The 16,588-nt window shown below is 41.5% G+C and overlaps 1 protein-coding gene across 1 annotated transcript in view; it reads left to right on the top strand.

The window, feature by feature from the left end:
• The window catches only part of OBSCN (obscurin, cytoskeletal calmodulin and titin-interacting RhoGEF), a 208,484-nt gene that overhangs the window by 150,241 nt on the left and 41,655 nt on the right, over positions 1-16,588 (top strand). Inside the window, exons 92-98 of the mRNA XM_076332060.1 lie at positions 1,303-1,461; positions 2,750-2,927; positions 4,597-4,710; positions 5,421-5,588; positions 5,865-5,967; positions 6,560-6,689; positions 7,824-7,929. Coding sequence (XP_076188175.1) covers positions 1,303-1,461; positions 2,750-2,927; positions 4,597-4,710; positions 5,421-5,588; positions 5,865-5,967; positions 6,560-6,689; positions 7,824-7,929 — 958 coding nt within the window. The remainder of the gene's footprint in view (positions 1-1,302; positions 1,462-2,749; positions 2,928-4,596; positions 4,711-5,420; positions 5,589-5,864; positions 5,968-6,559; positions 6,690-7,823; positions 7,930-16,588) is intronic.

The following is a 16,588-nucleotide window of genomic DNA, read 5'->3' as shown; positions in this document are numbered from 1 at the left end:
TGCATGCCCTCACTAGTTTCAAAGCAGCCTTAGGTCCTACAAGAAGCTCCTTTAGAAATCACATCTGAAAGAGTGTATTTGCTTATTGCCTGTCTTACTGTTCAGAAAGATGGGTCTCCTGGCTTGATTAAGGTTTGACGCACCAGAGCATAGACGCTTATGGAGCAGTTCACACATAATGTAGTTATTTGCCTTTCCAGCCTGCTCACCAAACAGGAACAGATTTGTTCTGGGCCCCGCCATGATTTTAAAGCATTTTATTTTTTCCTCTTCCTCTCTTATTATTGGCAAGCTACACGGGTCAGCTTCTGAAATTACTGGCATGAGTGGATTTTCCTGTTGATTCCTCAAGGGTTAGAAGCTCACTGGGCCTTTTCAATCTACGTGCTTTCTTTTGACACTGTTCTTTCGAAGAGCCTAGGTTGCTGGGATGTCGGTACAAGGTAGCATAGTATACGTTGCATATGCTCTATGTGAAAACACTAGATCAATTTATGGATGTTCTCCCACGGCTGTTCATGTATCTTCAAAAGACCTGTGTGCTTCTCCAGGTCTCTTTCATGAAACAGATGTGTGTTTTAGGAGCACAGAGGAAAGGTGACCCAGCTACTGGGTAAGACACCCTTACTCAAATTCCTGCTTCTTTGTAGACTTACTGTGTCATGCTGGGCGAGTCATTTACTCTGCCTGTTTGTATCCTATGTCTTCCATGGGAATCACAGTGTATTGCTGAGTGGAGTTTTTAGGCTAAACTACAGTGATAGTGAGACACTCTGGCGGGGATCCATCTATCCACATTTAGACATCTGAAAAAAAAGAGCCCAGTAAGTCACACCCCAAGAGCACTTACTTCTCCCTAACGATGCCAAGGGGGACCCCATGTCACTAACTGAGCTGTATGTGTCTGAAGGTACGTGAACTGAATGTCCTGCTCTGGTGAAGCAGACCAACTGAGCATATAAAGTGTCTGCATAACACACGTAATATATTTTTCCATTATCATTAGTACTAGTGGAGTGTGCCTACTTGACATGAGCTCTGTATTTTTCTGGCAACGAAGAACATCATTTAAAGGTCAAAGTAATGACAACCGCTGTGTGCACCCCTGTTGGTGTTGTCAGTCTGATGCATCACCTTTAGCATTAGAAACAATCTGCTGTGCTGTAATAAACCAGACACGCATAAAGTGACGATGTAACAGTAAACATTTGTTATCTGTCCACTGAAAAATGATGGTGAGACATCATTGTGGTAATTATTCCGGAGTTATCACTATGTGCTCTTCCTTCTTTTTCCTATCAGGGCCACTTCATCGTGTGGGAAGGAGCTCCAGGAGCCAGAATGGCATGGAAAGGACACAAAAGACATGTCTTCCTCTTCAAAAATTATCTTGTGATTTGCAAACCAAAGCGAGACACAAAGACGGACACCTACAGTTACATCTTCAAGAACATCATGAAGGTCTGATCATTATATCCTCACGTAGAGCATTTCTCTGTCATTGAGAACTTCATGTGTATATCCAGCTTCTGGTCATCTAAATGGGACATTTCACTAATCCTTTTGAGCTATTCCTTTGTTTCCAAAAGTTTTGAAGCACAAGTAGAATCTGTGTCTATCCCAAAATTTCTCTGCTAGACCTGTCAGAAACATGTCAGAAACCATCAGAAGCATGGGTGGATTTTTACGGTGCAGCAATGAGATCACATGTACAAGTGTTTATTCATCTCTGTTAGCTCACTGAGTTAACTGCAGAAGTACGTGATATTTTGCTGTCTATAGTATTTGCTAGCATTTGTAGATCTTTGGTTTTGGCAGTCTGCAGTGTTGGTGTTAAATTGGAGGAAATGCTGGTTTAGTCATATGCTACATTCCCAGTGGTTCTCTCTGCTGGTTATGGCCTTTCCTGACACCAATTCCTGTTTAAAAATGAAAAAAATCAGAGGATTTGACCAGCTCATCTTCAGACATTCAGGGCTCAGATTAAAACTGCAAGAAACTGCAGAAAGAGTTTTCCCAAGGCAGTAGATGTTCAACTCCAGTAAAACAAACAAACAAACAAACAAAAAAGCCATGGAGTTCTTGACCAAGCCCAGTCAGGGCCTTCTGAAAGTTTTTATCTCTGTCCTTGTTGGCACTGACAGGCAGATTTTACTTTCCAAGGAAAAAAAAAAAAGGATGCTTTGTCCGGAGGGTGCCCGCTCTGTAATTTCTTTTCACATAGTCCCTAATAGTGCTGTTCCTGGACCCAACAGTACTGCGCTGTAGGGTTGGTGTGTCCCACCCTGGGATACCCTTTAATGCTGGATGTTATTTTCCTGAAATGTGATAATTACTCCCAGGAAAATGTCTGTTTGGCAACCAGAAAGTCAGGTATACCAGGGAAAGGATTGCAAAGTGACCCTGATTGCCGTTCAGCCAAAACCACGTTGCATTGCTCATGCAGTCTGAAAAATCTTTAAAAGTGGTGTAAATTATCCCTCTTGCTGTTGAAGAATAGCTTTAATGGGAATGGCACAACTCGTGTCCACTGAAGAGGGTACACACTGGTAGCAGGAGACTTGCTGGTGTTTAATAGTTGTTTCCATTTCAAACCTTGACTGAAGATGGTTCTGGTTCAGAAAGGCTAGGTCCAGATCTGAACTGTCCTAAACTCTGGGATTTCAGTTGTGGGAAAGGTTCTGGCTGAAATTCGGCCCTAAGAACGCAGGATGTGTGTTGACTTTCTTGTCCTCCTTCTGTCACGCAGCTGAACAACATAGATGTGAACGACCTTGTGGAAGGGGATGACCGGGCATTTGAGATCTGGCACGAACGGGAAGACTTGGTCCGCAAGTACCTCCTACAGGCACGTACAGTGAATATCAAGAACTCCTGGGTGAAGGAGATCTGTGGCATACAGCAGCGGATCAGCGAGCCTGTCTGGAGTGAGTATGGCCCGAGATAGCCCAAACCTCCTAGATTTTTCTTGGGTGGTCTCCCTGATTCAGGAAGGAGATTAACAAAAGAGGGAGAGAAACCATCTAGGGTCATTTGCCACCTCTTAAACTCAACTAGGGTTAGAGGTTTTCCTTTAATGACATCACAGACTGCTGTAAATAACAAGTCACGTGACTTGACAGCACGCGGTAAGCTTTAACTGGGATGATTATAGCAGTGTTAAGTCCTCCACCTGAGCTGGGGAAGGCACGTTTATCAGGATGGGACAGTGGTGTTTGACTCTCTCCATTTACCATCAAGGGAGCCAAGACTGTATATCACTGAAGTGATTAAGTTTACGTGACGGAGGTCCCACAGGACCCGTATAGGTTTTTAGGCAATAGCAGAGCAGATGAGCAGCTTTCTGATTATTCTTCAATGTCTGTAACCCAACCCAGGCTGATGAGCTGAGAAGAGCTGGCTATCCCTGGCCGTTTCAGCTGATGTGGGTTGCCTTTGATGGAGCATCAGAGTCAGAGACTGAAGTGATCGCACAGTTCCCTGTCTTCATATTCATACATTTTTGTCAATAAGCAGAGGATGTTGTTTTCCAGCAAAATAGCCCAGAAATGTGTGTCACTGGAGAAGGGAAACACGTTATTGAAACTTCTAAAACGCAAACTGCAGAGCTGGCACTAGAGATGCATTTGATCTGGCAGGGATTGCAGAAGGGTAGATGACCGCAGAATTTGGTGACAAAGGCCCTGGCCCACTGCCTGAAGAGCATCAGACTCCAGTGGGAAAAGTAGTCTCACGACCTGACCCAGAGTCCTACTCATACCAGTATAAGGCCCGCTGTGACTTTGTTGGGTACCGAATCCTCCACTCGACTTCTGGCTTACATTGCTGTATCTGAGCACATGGGTTTGCTTTGGATTTTTCTCTTGGCATTCAGGCTGCTTCGTTCTCACTGTCATTTGAGATTCCATCAATTTTCTATCCACAAAATTTATCAGCAGGGATATTGGATCTTTACTGTCCAGGTATAAGCTAGAAATGGTGTCCTTTACAGCGTAAGGAAATTTGGCATCTTAAAATGCCAGAACAGAGTTGGTTTTAGTGTATATACACTGAAAACAAGTCTGGGCATTTTATTGTTATGCTTTTAGTGAGGTGTTCTAATGAGGAAGACTATCAGAATAATTTTGCATAGTTTCATGTGGTAGTACTAAGTTAAAATAAAAGCCCCTTAACAAAGCATAGATTTTATTGTATGGACACCAACAGAACACCAGTTTGGATATGAAGAGTGAATTTTAATTGGGGAATTATCTTAACTGTGACAGCTGTGTGGTGTCTGAATAATAGATGTGCTTATTAAAATCGTGGCCTAAAATACTTCCAGATCAGCAACAAATCCCCCCCTTTTTTTTTTTTTTTATGGCCCATCTTTACAGCCAACAACAGACATTTGGCAGACTGAATTTAGTCTCAGATAAGCAAGGACAGCATGTCACCTGGAAAGTCATTAGCTGCTAAAATTACCTGTTCAGCTTTCCATTCTGAACCTCGCAGTCTTGCAAAAAAATTATACCTATTCTTATCTTACTTTGCAGCAGCCATCCTGTGGACAGAGCCCCCCTCCTCCAGACTAACCTGCTTATTCTGATGTTTCAGTACCTCCAGACTTTGAGGAAGAACTGGCAGATTGTACAGCTGAGCTGGGAGAGACAGTCAAGCTGGCTTGCAAAGTTACGGGAGCTCCCAAGCCATCCGTCAGCTGGTACAAAGGTATGAGCAGCGAGTCATGAAATGCATCCTCCAAATTTGTTCTCCGTCTATATTGCTTTGTGCTAGTTGGTTAGTGGGTAATCTAAAAGCTGACCACCTAGAGATACCCAAGTCTAGCCTTAAAGTTAGCTACTAAACAACCCAAGTAACATAGATCTTCCTGTGAGCTAAAATACCCTGCTTTTTCAGGTTTGACTGTTAGCCCGTATGAATCCACATCTTGTGGCAGTTAGACAACTTCTAGTAAACGAACAACTTGTTTGAACTAGCTCAGATGTTTCCATGTTACAGCACAGGCAGCTGTGCGGACATACTCTTTTCCCCGGCATGACTGTATTGCAGAGGAAACAGCTTTGCTATAAGTTCACGCCTCGTAAAGATCTGTTCTGCATGTTTACAGTCACTTTGGAGGTGTTCCTTTGGCTAACAAATCAGAGCTATAACCGCTCAGCACATGCTCTGGGAGAATTTCACTTTTAAATGAGGATTGATGTTGTATGAGGTCCCTCAACAGTGCTTTGCCCAGAGGATGTTTTGTAGAGAGCTGGAGGAAGATGAAGAGCTCATTCCTCAACTACCAACATCAGCTGCAATAAAGCAAATACAGCTCTCAGTCCTCTCAAGCCGAAAAGCTGGATGAAATTCCCACAGAGAAAACATAATTGATACTAAACTCTTTACAAAGACTTTTTTCCCCCTTTATCTTTAAGATGGAAAGCCTGTGGAGGTGGATCCCCATCACATTATAATAGAAGATCCCGATGGTTCCTGCACATTGATCTTGGACAACCTAACAGGTGTTGACTCAGGACAGTACATGTGCTTTGCTTCCAGTCCTGCTGGAAGTGCCAGTACCTTAGGGAAGATACTTGTTCAAGGTAAAGTCCTGCACAGATGCATTGTTTTAAAGGGGTCAGCTATGTAATACCTTAAACATGAATATTAAGACATTCCAGAAGTTCTGTATAACATCTACTGGGATAATACTTTAAAAAAATTATTTGAGGTACAGGTGTAGTCAATTGTTCTTAGGTGAAAAAATTTGGTCTTTAGTGTCTTGTTTGCAGACATCATGAGAATTATCTGGTCAGGGACACATCCTTCGTATCTGGTCATATTTCCAGCTACTAGCTACATTTATCTTTGTTTTGCAGTGCCACCACGGTTTGTGAACAAAGTTAGAAATGCTTATTTTGTGGAGGGTGAAGATGCTCAGTTTACCTGTACTATCGAAGGAGAACCTAGGCCACAAATCAGGTCAGTTCTTCAAGTCACGCTGGAACAAACCCTGTTTTCCCATTTTGTATGGTCAGAAGAGTCTCCTGCCCTCTCTTTCAAGGTTATGACCCTTTTTTCTCTGTGTCGTCCACCTTAACCCCCTCCCAGTGCTGGCTCTTCCCAGTCCCAACATTCCTGAGATTCTCAGCAATTTATTCTAGCTAGCATCTGAAAAGAAATACCTACAGATAATACCTGCCATAGGACTGTATCAGACCTAATGCCCTGACAACATTTTATCTTTCCTTTATCCTCCCTGCCTTACACTTGAATTTATTTTATCAGCGACCAGTCTGGGGTATTCAGACAAAAAGCTCAGCATAGCTTCGCATGATTAGAAGCCCTTTTGCCCGCATGAGATTTTTTGAGAAGAATCTCATAAACCTGTGCAAGTTTAGTAACCACATGTGATCTACCCACCTGTGGACCCATCTTCCAAGATCCAAACTTTTGTCTAATGGTTAACTCTTGAGTTGTTTGCCCACTGGTCTGATAGATGGATCAGTGAGCTGGGGACTTCTTGGCACTGCATATTTTTTCCTGGCTTATACACAGTGTTTTCCACATGCAGATGGTACAAAGATGGTCTACTGTTGAAAGACACAAGTAAATACCAGACTTTCAGTGAACCACGGAGTGGCATAATAGTCCTGGTGGTCAAGAACCCGTCCAATGAAGACATGGGGCACTATGAATGTGAGGTAAGTTCAGAGAGATTTAAAGATCCGCTGTCTGACATGACATAAGTAGGAGAATTCATTTTACTGGGAGAGATCCATTGCATGAGAATAGTGGCTGAGTAATTGCTGCCACCTGCCATATCAAAAAAGCTTATACAAAGTCAGGTTCTCCTAACCTAGATCCAGATTGTGAACATCCATAAGCTTCAGAATATTCCAATCTGAGAGTTTGGTAGTTCAAATAATAATTGAGTGAGCTTGTTCTGTAGCTTAAATTCAGGTCCAGATCTCTAGAGGTACCTCTTACAAAATTTAGGAGCATTCTGATGTGACGTTTTGTTTCTGGACCGTCTTTAAATTAGAACAGATTCATGCCGCTACAGAGAAACCATCCAAAGCCAAAAGAAAGACATTAAATCTAAACCACTGAAATTCCTGTTTATTTAGCAAGCATACGTGGAAGTATCTAATAAATTAAAATAAACGTCTTGTAAAATATTTTCTAAAAATTGGTCATAGTCTATGCATTCACCGTAATAAAATAGTAATAAACTCTCAGGGCTCAGCAATAAAAACAGTTTACCTCGATTTAGGAAATTACAATGGCTCAGCTGACCCATGGTAAATGGCTCAGCTCACAGCAACTTCACAGTTGTTCCACAGAAATTTTTAGGAAGTTTGATATAATTTAAAGACTTCTACTAGAATTTTAGCAAAATCACATTACCTTGCATTTGCCATTAGCTAAGATCCCAAGGTCCAGTATTCCCTTGGCTGAGTAAGACTCAGTTGATTAATGGGCGATAAACAAAAAACCCTCTTTAACTACCACTTAAATGCCATACAGCAGGAAACTGTGTCTGTCGGTAGAGACAGAGCTACCTCAGGACCAAGTCACAGGCTGCAGAGCAAACTGCAAATAACTAAGTTAGCTGATGTGCCGTAACGTGTCTGTGTGAGTCATTTGTGGTAAAGCATTATCATGAACTCCACTGAGCAGCAACGTGTTCCTGCAAACTCTAGCTTAGGTTTGGGGTCACATCTTCACCCATTTCTGTTGTCATATAATTGCAATCAAGTTGTAATGTAGTATAGGAAGGTTTTATTATACAAAAACATCCTGCGTTTCATTTGGTACTGCATGATTCTCTTTAGCTGGTGAACAGATTAGGGTCTGCAAAAAGTGGAGCGGAACTGTACCATCACAGTGCTGCAGCCCTGACCCAGGAGAGGAGAGGAGACCAAGCCATTACCATAGAAGGTATGATCCTTGACCAGCTCTGTAAGTATGTCAGTGAATTACTCTAAAACCATCTCATTGAGGACCGAATATATTTGCCATCTTATCCATGTTGATTGTTGGTGTACACGTATCTGTATGTCTATCAAGATGTGCATGGGTATACTGCAGCTCAGCTCTATACCCATCACCATCTGTTGATTTCCAAACCTGGCAAATCAACTTCTTCATATAATGTTCATAAATGCATTATATGAAAAAGGAGGAGCAAATGAAGGGTATGTCACACCTCCACTAGTGCAAGAAAAATGTTTCTATTCTTGTTGGAATACTTGAAAACGTCTGTCAGCCTGGCAGAACATGAGTTACGTACTGCTGAGAAAAACCAGGGGCCAGTAAGTAAAGCCGCAGGCATATTGTGATCGTTTCTGAAATATCGCTGAAGACCGTCTAGAATGACTGAGAAAGCAGAACTGACAGCAGTATATCCTGAGCAATATTAGTTCACCCATTATCTAGGACTGTTCAGGTGTTACACACCACATAGTCATAGAGTCTATTCCTTTTTTTCCTGCATGCTTCACCTGAATTGGTAGGGTGATATGGACCGAGTTTACACCCATCCGAAACCACATCTCTTTCTTAACACCTTTAGGATGTGACTGCCTAAAGTTACCTTCTTATCAAAGGGGTTTCCACAAGAATCATAGAATCATTGAGGTTGGAAAAGACCTCTAAGATCATTGAGTCCAACCGTCGACCCAACACCACCATGTCCACTAAACCATGTCCCTAAGTGCCTCATCTACTCGTCTTTTAAATACCTCCAGGGATGGGGACTCCACCACTTCCCTGGGCAGCCTCTTCCAATGTTTAACCACTCTTTCAGTAAAGACATTTTTCCTCATGTCCAACCTAAACCTCCCCTGGCACAACTTGAGGCTGTTTCCTCTCGTCCTGTTGCTTGTTACTTGGGAGAAGAGACCGACCCCCACCTCGCTACAACCTCCTTTCAGGTGGTTGTAGAGAGCGATGAGGTCTCCCCTCAGCCTCCTTTTCTCCAGGCTAAACAACCCCAGTTCCCTCAGCCGCTCCTCATCAGACTTGTTCTCCAGACCCCTCACCAGCCTCGTTGCCCTTCTCTGGACACGCTCCAGCACCTCAACGTCCTTCTTGTAGGGAGGGGCCCAAAACTGAACACAGTGTTCGAGGTGCGGCCTCACCAGTGCCGAGTACAGGGGCACGATCACTTCCCTGCTCCTGCTGGCCACACTATTTCTGATACAGGCCAGGATGCCATTGGCCTTCTTGGCCACCTGGGCACACTGCCGGCTCATGTTCACAATTGTACACAAGCATTGTACACAGTTGTACACAAGCAGTGTGTTAGACATGCTTGCTATAAACCCATCACAACTGAGTTTAAATCAGCGGCTACGTCTGCATAAGGAACATTTCCTGGTGTAGGAAATTGGTTCTTCGTACGTCTTAGAAGTGTCCTTGGCTGGCTGAGAATGGGCCAGCCAGCACTGCCTCTCTCAAACAGTTCCCAGCAGCGGTTCAGGAGATAATACAGCCAAGGGACCGCTTAGAAAATAGATAGCTTACTGTTTTGGAGGGTAAGAGAGAGGACTAAGACAGGCATAGGCCATTCCATGGCAGTGAACCTTGGCGTCACAGAGCCATCCCAGATGTGGTTAGTGGAGACGTGGCCAACAAAAGCCAGAGGTTTGCTAACAGCTGTAGGACCGTCTTTCCTCATCTTCAGTGTTTTCACATCGTCTTGTGATAATAACAGGGGTTCAAGTGTGCTTTTGACAGGGGATAATTGTTGTTATCAACATTCAAGTGACAACCATCGAATGCAAAGGCATACTGACTCAAGAAGCTGCTGAGCAGCAAATAACTGGAGTCTAGAGAAACATTCAGGGAAAATGGTACTCCACTCGTATTTTTTTCATCATTTTCCATAGGCTTCTGCCGTTGGCCCTGTCTGAGACAGGGTCCTGGTCTGGATGGACCTTTGGGCCAGTCCTCCGTAGACACTAATGTCGTATTATTACATTAAGAGGATTCAGACACAACAGGCTGTTAAGATCAGCATCCTGATCTATGTACTCCCTTGTCTCGGTTTCATGCTTGCTTTCCTTGTAGTCCTTTCCCAGAGTACATTCAAATCATTCAAAAGCGTTACGGGGAGAATGGTGTTAGTAGTATAGCAACACAATAATTGTTTCAGCAGGATAAACCTTGAAGTACTTAAATGCTTTGTCCTTGCTATGCCCTAAAGAGAGAAAAATAAGTTGTATGCAGGATGTAGAGGAACACAAAGAAATCACTGTTAGGGTGGCATATCTTGATGCAGTTCCCTTGTACCAAGGCAGAAGATGTTATAACAACAAACAAGGGCTGTAATCAGTGGTAGGAGCATTGTTCAGCTCTTGGGGTTGCAAATGTGTATGTTCAGCCCCGAATTACTCATGTGCTGTTATTCCCACAGTCATAAATAAAAAATGTCATGAGCTTGGTTGAAGAAATGTAACTGGAGTTTGCCTGGAAGCTGCAGAAATGATATGAAATAGTTTTTCATCCGTGATGTGCAATTGCTTGAACTTGGTAATAGGGAAGGAAATAGATCCCTGAGTCACCTCCAGGGAGAAACAGAGAGCTGCTTCAGGCCAATGGAGCAAAGAGCAGGCTCATCCATGGAGCAAGAGGATTGTTCTGAGCAGAATTGCATCAGGGATGCATTTGGCATAATGCATTTAACTGAGGAGGGAATTTGTTGTTTTCTTGAGAATCAATGACCAGCCTTGATCTACCTATGGAAAAATCAGGTTCATCTGGCAAAGAACTGGAGGACGGGTGGATCTCGTGAAAGCTTTCTCTTTCCATCCTTACAATACTTTCTATTTGTGAAAATGGGATTATTTGTAACTTCACCAAGAGGACAACATTACTGCTGTGTGGTACTATTACAACAGAAAACAGATACTGTGTCTGTTTCCTAGCTCACCTGCACGGTGGGTCTAAGTTTTACCTGATTTATCGTTGGTTTTGTGAAATTACTATTGTCAGAGTCTCCTGAGGCACCCAAGGGGCTTTAGTTGCAACTATTTTAGTTTTTATCCTCCTGCCTTTTGTACTGTTTGTTATACTGAACCAAACCTACTGTCACAATTTGGGATACCATTAGCACAGTGGTTTAGGAGCCCTGACCTGCAGTCAGTGATGGTGCACAGTCCAACACTATGGGTCTCAAACCCAAACTTCTTGTCGTTAGGTTTAAATTCACACTATGGGAATTTGATGATCCATTGGAAGGACCAAATCCAAAAAAGATGGAAACCACTGGACTAAGGGGTTCACTTGTGAGCACCCACAGCTTGGGCTGCAAGCCTGAAACGCTGAGTTCTGCCTTCAGCTACACCTGGTCGCTGCACTGAAGTCAATGGAGAGTTGCTTTAAAAATCCTTTTTCTGTGGCTATTGGAAGAATTTTAGACACTTAAAAAAAAGTGTAACCGAAAGAAGATCCTTCTCTTTGACTTCAAGTTGACTGTCTGCTTTGCACTTTGCTGCTTAACCTACACGTGGCAGATCTGGGCTGATGTGCTCTGGCATCCCTTTTTAACATGTTACTGTCACGATTCATTCATCCCAGGCTCACTCACTTGTTCATTTTTTAAGAAAAACAAAGCCCAGTGCTTTTGAAAGGCGTTGCATTCTCACCTGGGCAGACAGGTCCAGGACGTATAATGAGATAGTTGATTGTAGGGGAAGGAATCAGCTACACAAGGGGATACAAGCAAAAACATAAAGAAAAACGCCCAGTGCAGTTACAGCCAAGCAACAGGAATCTCTTCGTAGTCTTGCCTTAGATCTCATGCAGAGCTTTGGGCAAGTTATTTAGTTGCCTTGTTTGGTAATACCCACCTTGCAGGGAAAAGCTAAAAACTGAGGCGCTCAGATCGAAGATTGCTTTAAAACACAGAGGAACATTAGAACTCTTAGTGCTACCCTTTTACCGAAGAAATAGGGCATAGGAGTTTGTCCCTCTTGACCTTTTGAAAGTTCCCTGCTTGGGGTGATGGTTAGGATATTTATCTTGTTATTTTTATTCTGTTGTCATCATCGGTTAGTCTCATTTTTGGGCTGGCCACGTGGTTTTCAGTGCAAATTCAAGAGAGCACAATCTGCCTTTACAACCATCTCAGTGGCTGCAGGAGTGGAGCCTGGTGTTTTTTTTTTTTTAGAGAGAGTGCAACACACTTGCATTTCATTCACACCATTTAGGAAACAGTGTTATGTCCACGAATGGCTCATTTTAAGATTAGCTTTAGCAGTTCATGTCAGATTTGTGCATCCCCTGTTGCAGATTAGTCTCCTAAGAGTGGCAGAAGAGGGGTGAAAGCAGAGCGATGCTCCTGTGGTTTATGCCAGCAGCGTGTACTGTGCAGGAAAAATAGGTTTATGCTTCTGTGAGTGGAGAAAGCAGACTCAAAGTTTGTAATGAAGGCCATAAACCACCTTTCATCCATTCAGAGCAACAAGAACTGACTTATCCTAAATGTTTCATCACTTGTAAGTCAATGATTTAACGCATTAACCAAAGAGGAGTCTAGTCCTATAGAAGCACTGGCTGATTCTAATGCTTACAGCTTTTAACCTGCCTATCAGGGGCTCCTGCTTTGCAAAGCTGTTTTCCTAAAATGCTATTAAACAAGTTGAAATGATAAATCCGGTACTAAAACGGATGCAGAATATTTTCCTCTCGGGGGGGGGGAAAAAAAAATAATAAACCCAAATTTTCTCATCCTACTTTCATGTGGTTCTATCCTTCGTATAGGGTTGCTTAAATCCTCCCTCACACCTCGGACAGCACATACAAAATGGATCTGTCATGCACTAAACTGCAAATCATCAGGACCCATGTACTATATGCCATTTACAGCTTTCTCACCCCAGGCCTGCTGAACTTTTGAATACTGAATCCCTTTGACACCTGCTACACATAGAAATATTGCAGTGGTGTCGTTTGGGAGGACTGCAAGAACAGACATTAATAGCGTAAACATTAAAGAGACTTCCTCTTACTGACATTGGGGGATTTCATTAAATACAGATTTAATTATCATATAAATGCAGTTGTTAAAATAACTGTATAAAACATCCATGTTTAGGTGTGTAATCAAATTAATTAATTCCTATTTACATCAGAACTGATACTCTTGCTGCTTATGGATTAATCTCATGACATTACTTGATGAGATTTTCTAAAAGTCATGTAAAAGTTGCACAACATTGATTTAAGGGTTTAAAAATTCAGTGAAAATTTCTAAGCTGGGTGCAGTAAATTGTTCGAGCACTCAGTTCATCTTCCATCATTGTATAATTACCATTCCACCATTTAAAAAAGGTTTTGAATTATTTAAAAAATATTAACTAAGGATAGGTAAACGGTTATATCGTAATTGTGTTCACAGAGAAAGATCTGAAAGGAATTTTGCCCCTTACTTACCCAGAAAGCTATAAACTCGAATTTCCAAACAGACTTTGTTTAAACCCACCTAATTCTGCAGTAACTCCTTTGACTCTATTGGAGTTATTCCAGATTTTTACATGCTCTGCAAAGAAAACATAGAGCTCTAGGTCAGATGTTAACACCAACATTTGGACAAAATTCTTGTTCAGTGTGGTGGGATTTGTTGTTTTACCTAGCGGCAGGAGAGAGCCCGTGGAAGTTAAGTGGAAGGAAAACTAGGTTAAACTATTCCATCTAACAGTGTAAATGTATTTTTAATTTTCAGTCAGTGCAGTTTTGGGACACTACTGAAAACGTCAGCACTAATCATAAGTTATTAAACAAATAACACAGAGACTACAAGTTCCCTGGGCAAGAACTGTTTGTGATTTTATGGACATATTTTTGAGCTGCAGTCCACTTTCAGTTGTACCAACTGAAAATTACCAGAGCTTATTTATTATAGGCTGGCTGGAAGATTGCAAACCAATTGCTGGAAAAATTACTTTGAGATTAAATTAAGGGTTTTTTTTTTAGAAACTTTATTAGTTAATTCAATAAAAAGTGGGGCTTGCTATTGGTTTTTCTACATCTCATATAGGTTCAGCAGTTCAGAGTGTGTTCAAAACAGTCTGGTTCAAACAGTGTCTTAACTTTACTCCAGCAGATAGGATGGGAACCTGCCGAAAATCTCTGTTAGCTCTTCATATGGTATCTTTCTTATTTTTAAAAATGTCAATTTTAAGAAATATTTGCAAAATCATTAAATCATTACTTTTCTCTTGATCTTGCTATGCATCAACAGCTTCTAGTTTGTTACGGGACAAGGGTCAGGAAAAACTGCAAATTATAGCAAAAAAGAGATGGAGTAGACATAGGTGTATTACAGGGCTCTCCTGGGTTTCCTAGGGGTTTTTTTTTGATGCTGATTTTCTGTAGGGATGATAACGATTTTAGATTTCATTGTTACCAGCTTGGATTTTGCATCGAGTTCACAAAAGCTTGGAAACTTTTGGGGAAGTGTTTGGGGAAACTCTTTTTCTAGTAAGTGAAATCACAGTTTAAAGAATTTCAGCTCTCCAGGACTTTCCAGATCAAGGCATTTTCAGGTTTCTCACACCATCACTACCTTATTATAAGAGAAAAAAAAAAATTAAAAAAAAGGACCTTGTTTCCTGGCTTTGGCCTGCCAAACAGAAATGTCAGAATCTCATGGCAGAATAAACAGATTTTGCAATATTGTTCTCCACAAAACATTTAATTCCAAAGCTAAATCATTCACTGTTCAGGCAGCACTCTGAATTCTCATTCTTGGTCAGAAACACTACAGATGATGCTGGAAGTAACCACAGAAAGCATGGATGGGATGGTACAGTTGTTTTTTTCACTCCGGTTTATTTTGATTAACTGAGCAAAGTTAATTTAATCATTTCAGCTTTTGCCTTTCTTTAACCCCATGCTGTTCATACTGTTTTCTTTGTAGTCACTGAACAAGAGACTAAAGTGCCCAAGAAAACCATCATCATGTAAGTGCTGATTTTTTTTTTTTTTTTTTGGTAACATTTGTGTTTTGCCTTGCTGCCTATGCATGATCCAATAACAAGCTTGTGTTTATTGGCCATGCAAGAGTGTTCATTCCCATCCCACCAGATCTCATGGTGTTCTGTGCTATGCAAAGTGACAACCTGAAAAAAAAAAAAAATCTTACTATCCCTTTTAAAAACATAGCAGCACTGGTGTTAGACACAGCCTGGGTCAGGTTTTTTATGATATTACGCGTGAAAAAATTCCACTGAATACTGCCGGAGTTGCACAAGAGCTCAAGAAGGTAGAGTCTGACTCTCAGTGTTGAAAAGAAATCAGCTTTGAGAACTGGCTACTTGAAAAAAATGTACAAATATAACAAATATCTCATAGCTTACCGTGATTTCTTCTGGCTTTCTATTTTAAATTTTTCAGGAAACCCTTTTATGATGAAGCAGAAGGAAGATATACATTTTTATCCCCTTCTGTCTCTATATTTCTAATATGAAATTTCGTCCTCATAATGACTTGGGCTTTTTGGATACTTTGAGCCTGGTTTATATTGGGTGTCTAACACATAAAGATTAATTGCAGCAAAAAGCAGTACTTTCTCAGTCATATGTAGGCCAGAAGCTCATCAGCCATTAAAATCTTAAAGTATCTTCTTGTTTTTAAGTATCATAAACAAATACATAATAAAATTGTTTCATGCGCTGGAAGGGGGACAATGTCCTTCTGTGGTAGGCCTTCAGAGCACCTCCAAGCTATTCAAATCATGTCCTAATGGTAGTAGGTGACTATACAATGGATATTTTGGGGAAATGCATTCCCTCAAGAGTTGAACTATTGCTAAAATCAGTCCTTGACTCGGACATGATGCTAAAGTTGACTTTTTTTTACTTTCGTTAGATGGTGAGGAGGATGGGTAAAACGACAGCTAAAATACGGTTAAGAATTGCTTACTTTTTATCTCTTTTTTTTATTTTCTATGATGACTATTAGTTACGACCCATGCACTTAACCCATTTGGAGCCACTGGCTTATAGGAAGCCATGGCCCCCCTCCTAGCAGCTTCCACCTTGAATAGGGAAAGAGCAGACAGGAGAGGCAGGAAGGGGTTCTGCCTTTGCCCCTCTCTCTTCAGCACATCGGTTAACATCTCCAGTCATTAGACTTTTTTACCCTGCAAAGACCAGAAAACAAAGGTGTTTCTGCCTATACCGTCTCAAGGACCAGGGTTCAGATACCAGTGGGGTAGCTAAACAGAGAAATAATTTTTTGTATCATGTTCAGAAACATCCTGAGAAAGTCACGAGCAGGAAGGAATCACTCAGAGCCAGACCGTGTCTCAAGCTTAGTAAAACTCATCTTTCTACATCTCTGTGCCTGCAAATCACCTGGAGAGATGCCTTTATTTTACATCTCTCCTCAGTCAGCTAATAGTCCTCCTTTTCCCTTTATGATTTTAAATCACAAGCAGCAGCATTAATATTGGTTGATTGAATAAAATTAAACTGATACAAAATACCATCAGTTAAGCTGATTTCTAAATTTCTGACATGTAAATTCCATAGACTATTGCTTTGGACAGCTCAGAAAGTGATTCCTAAATTAAAGGCTGCAGCCTCAAAGG

The sequence above is a fragment of the Aptenodytes patagonicus genome, chromosome 2 (genome assembly GCF_965638725.1).
Source record: "Aptenodytes patagonicus chromosome 2, bAptPat1.pri.cur, whole genome shotgun sequence".
NCBI classification, from domain to species: Eukaryota; Metazoa; Chordata; class Aves; order Sphenisciformes; family Spheniscidae; genus Aptenodytes; species Aptenodytes patagonicus.
The sequence above is the reverse complement of the archived record's forward strand: the minus strand, read 5'-3'. Positions and strand labels throughout refer to the sequence as shown.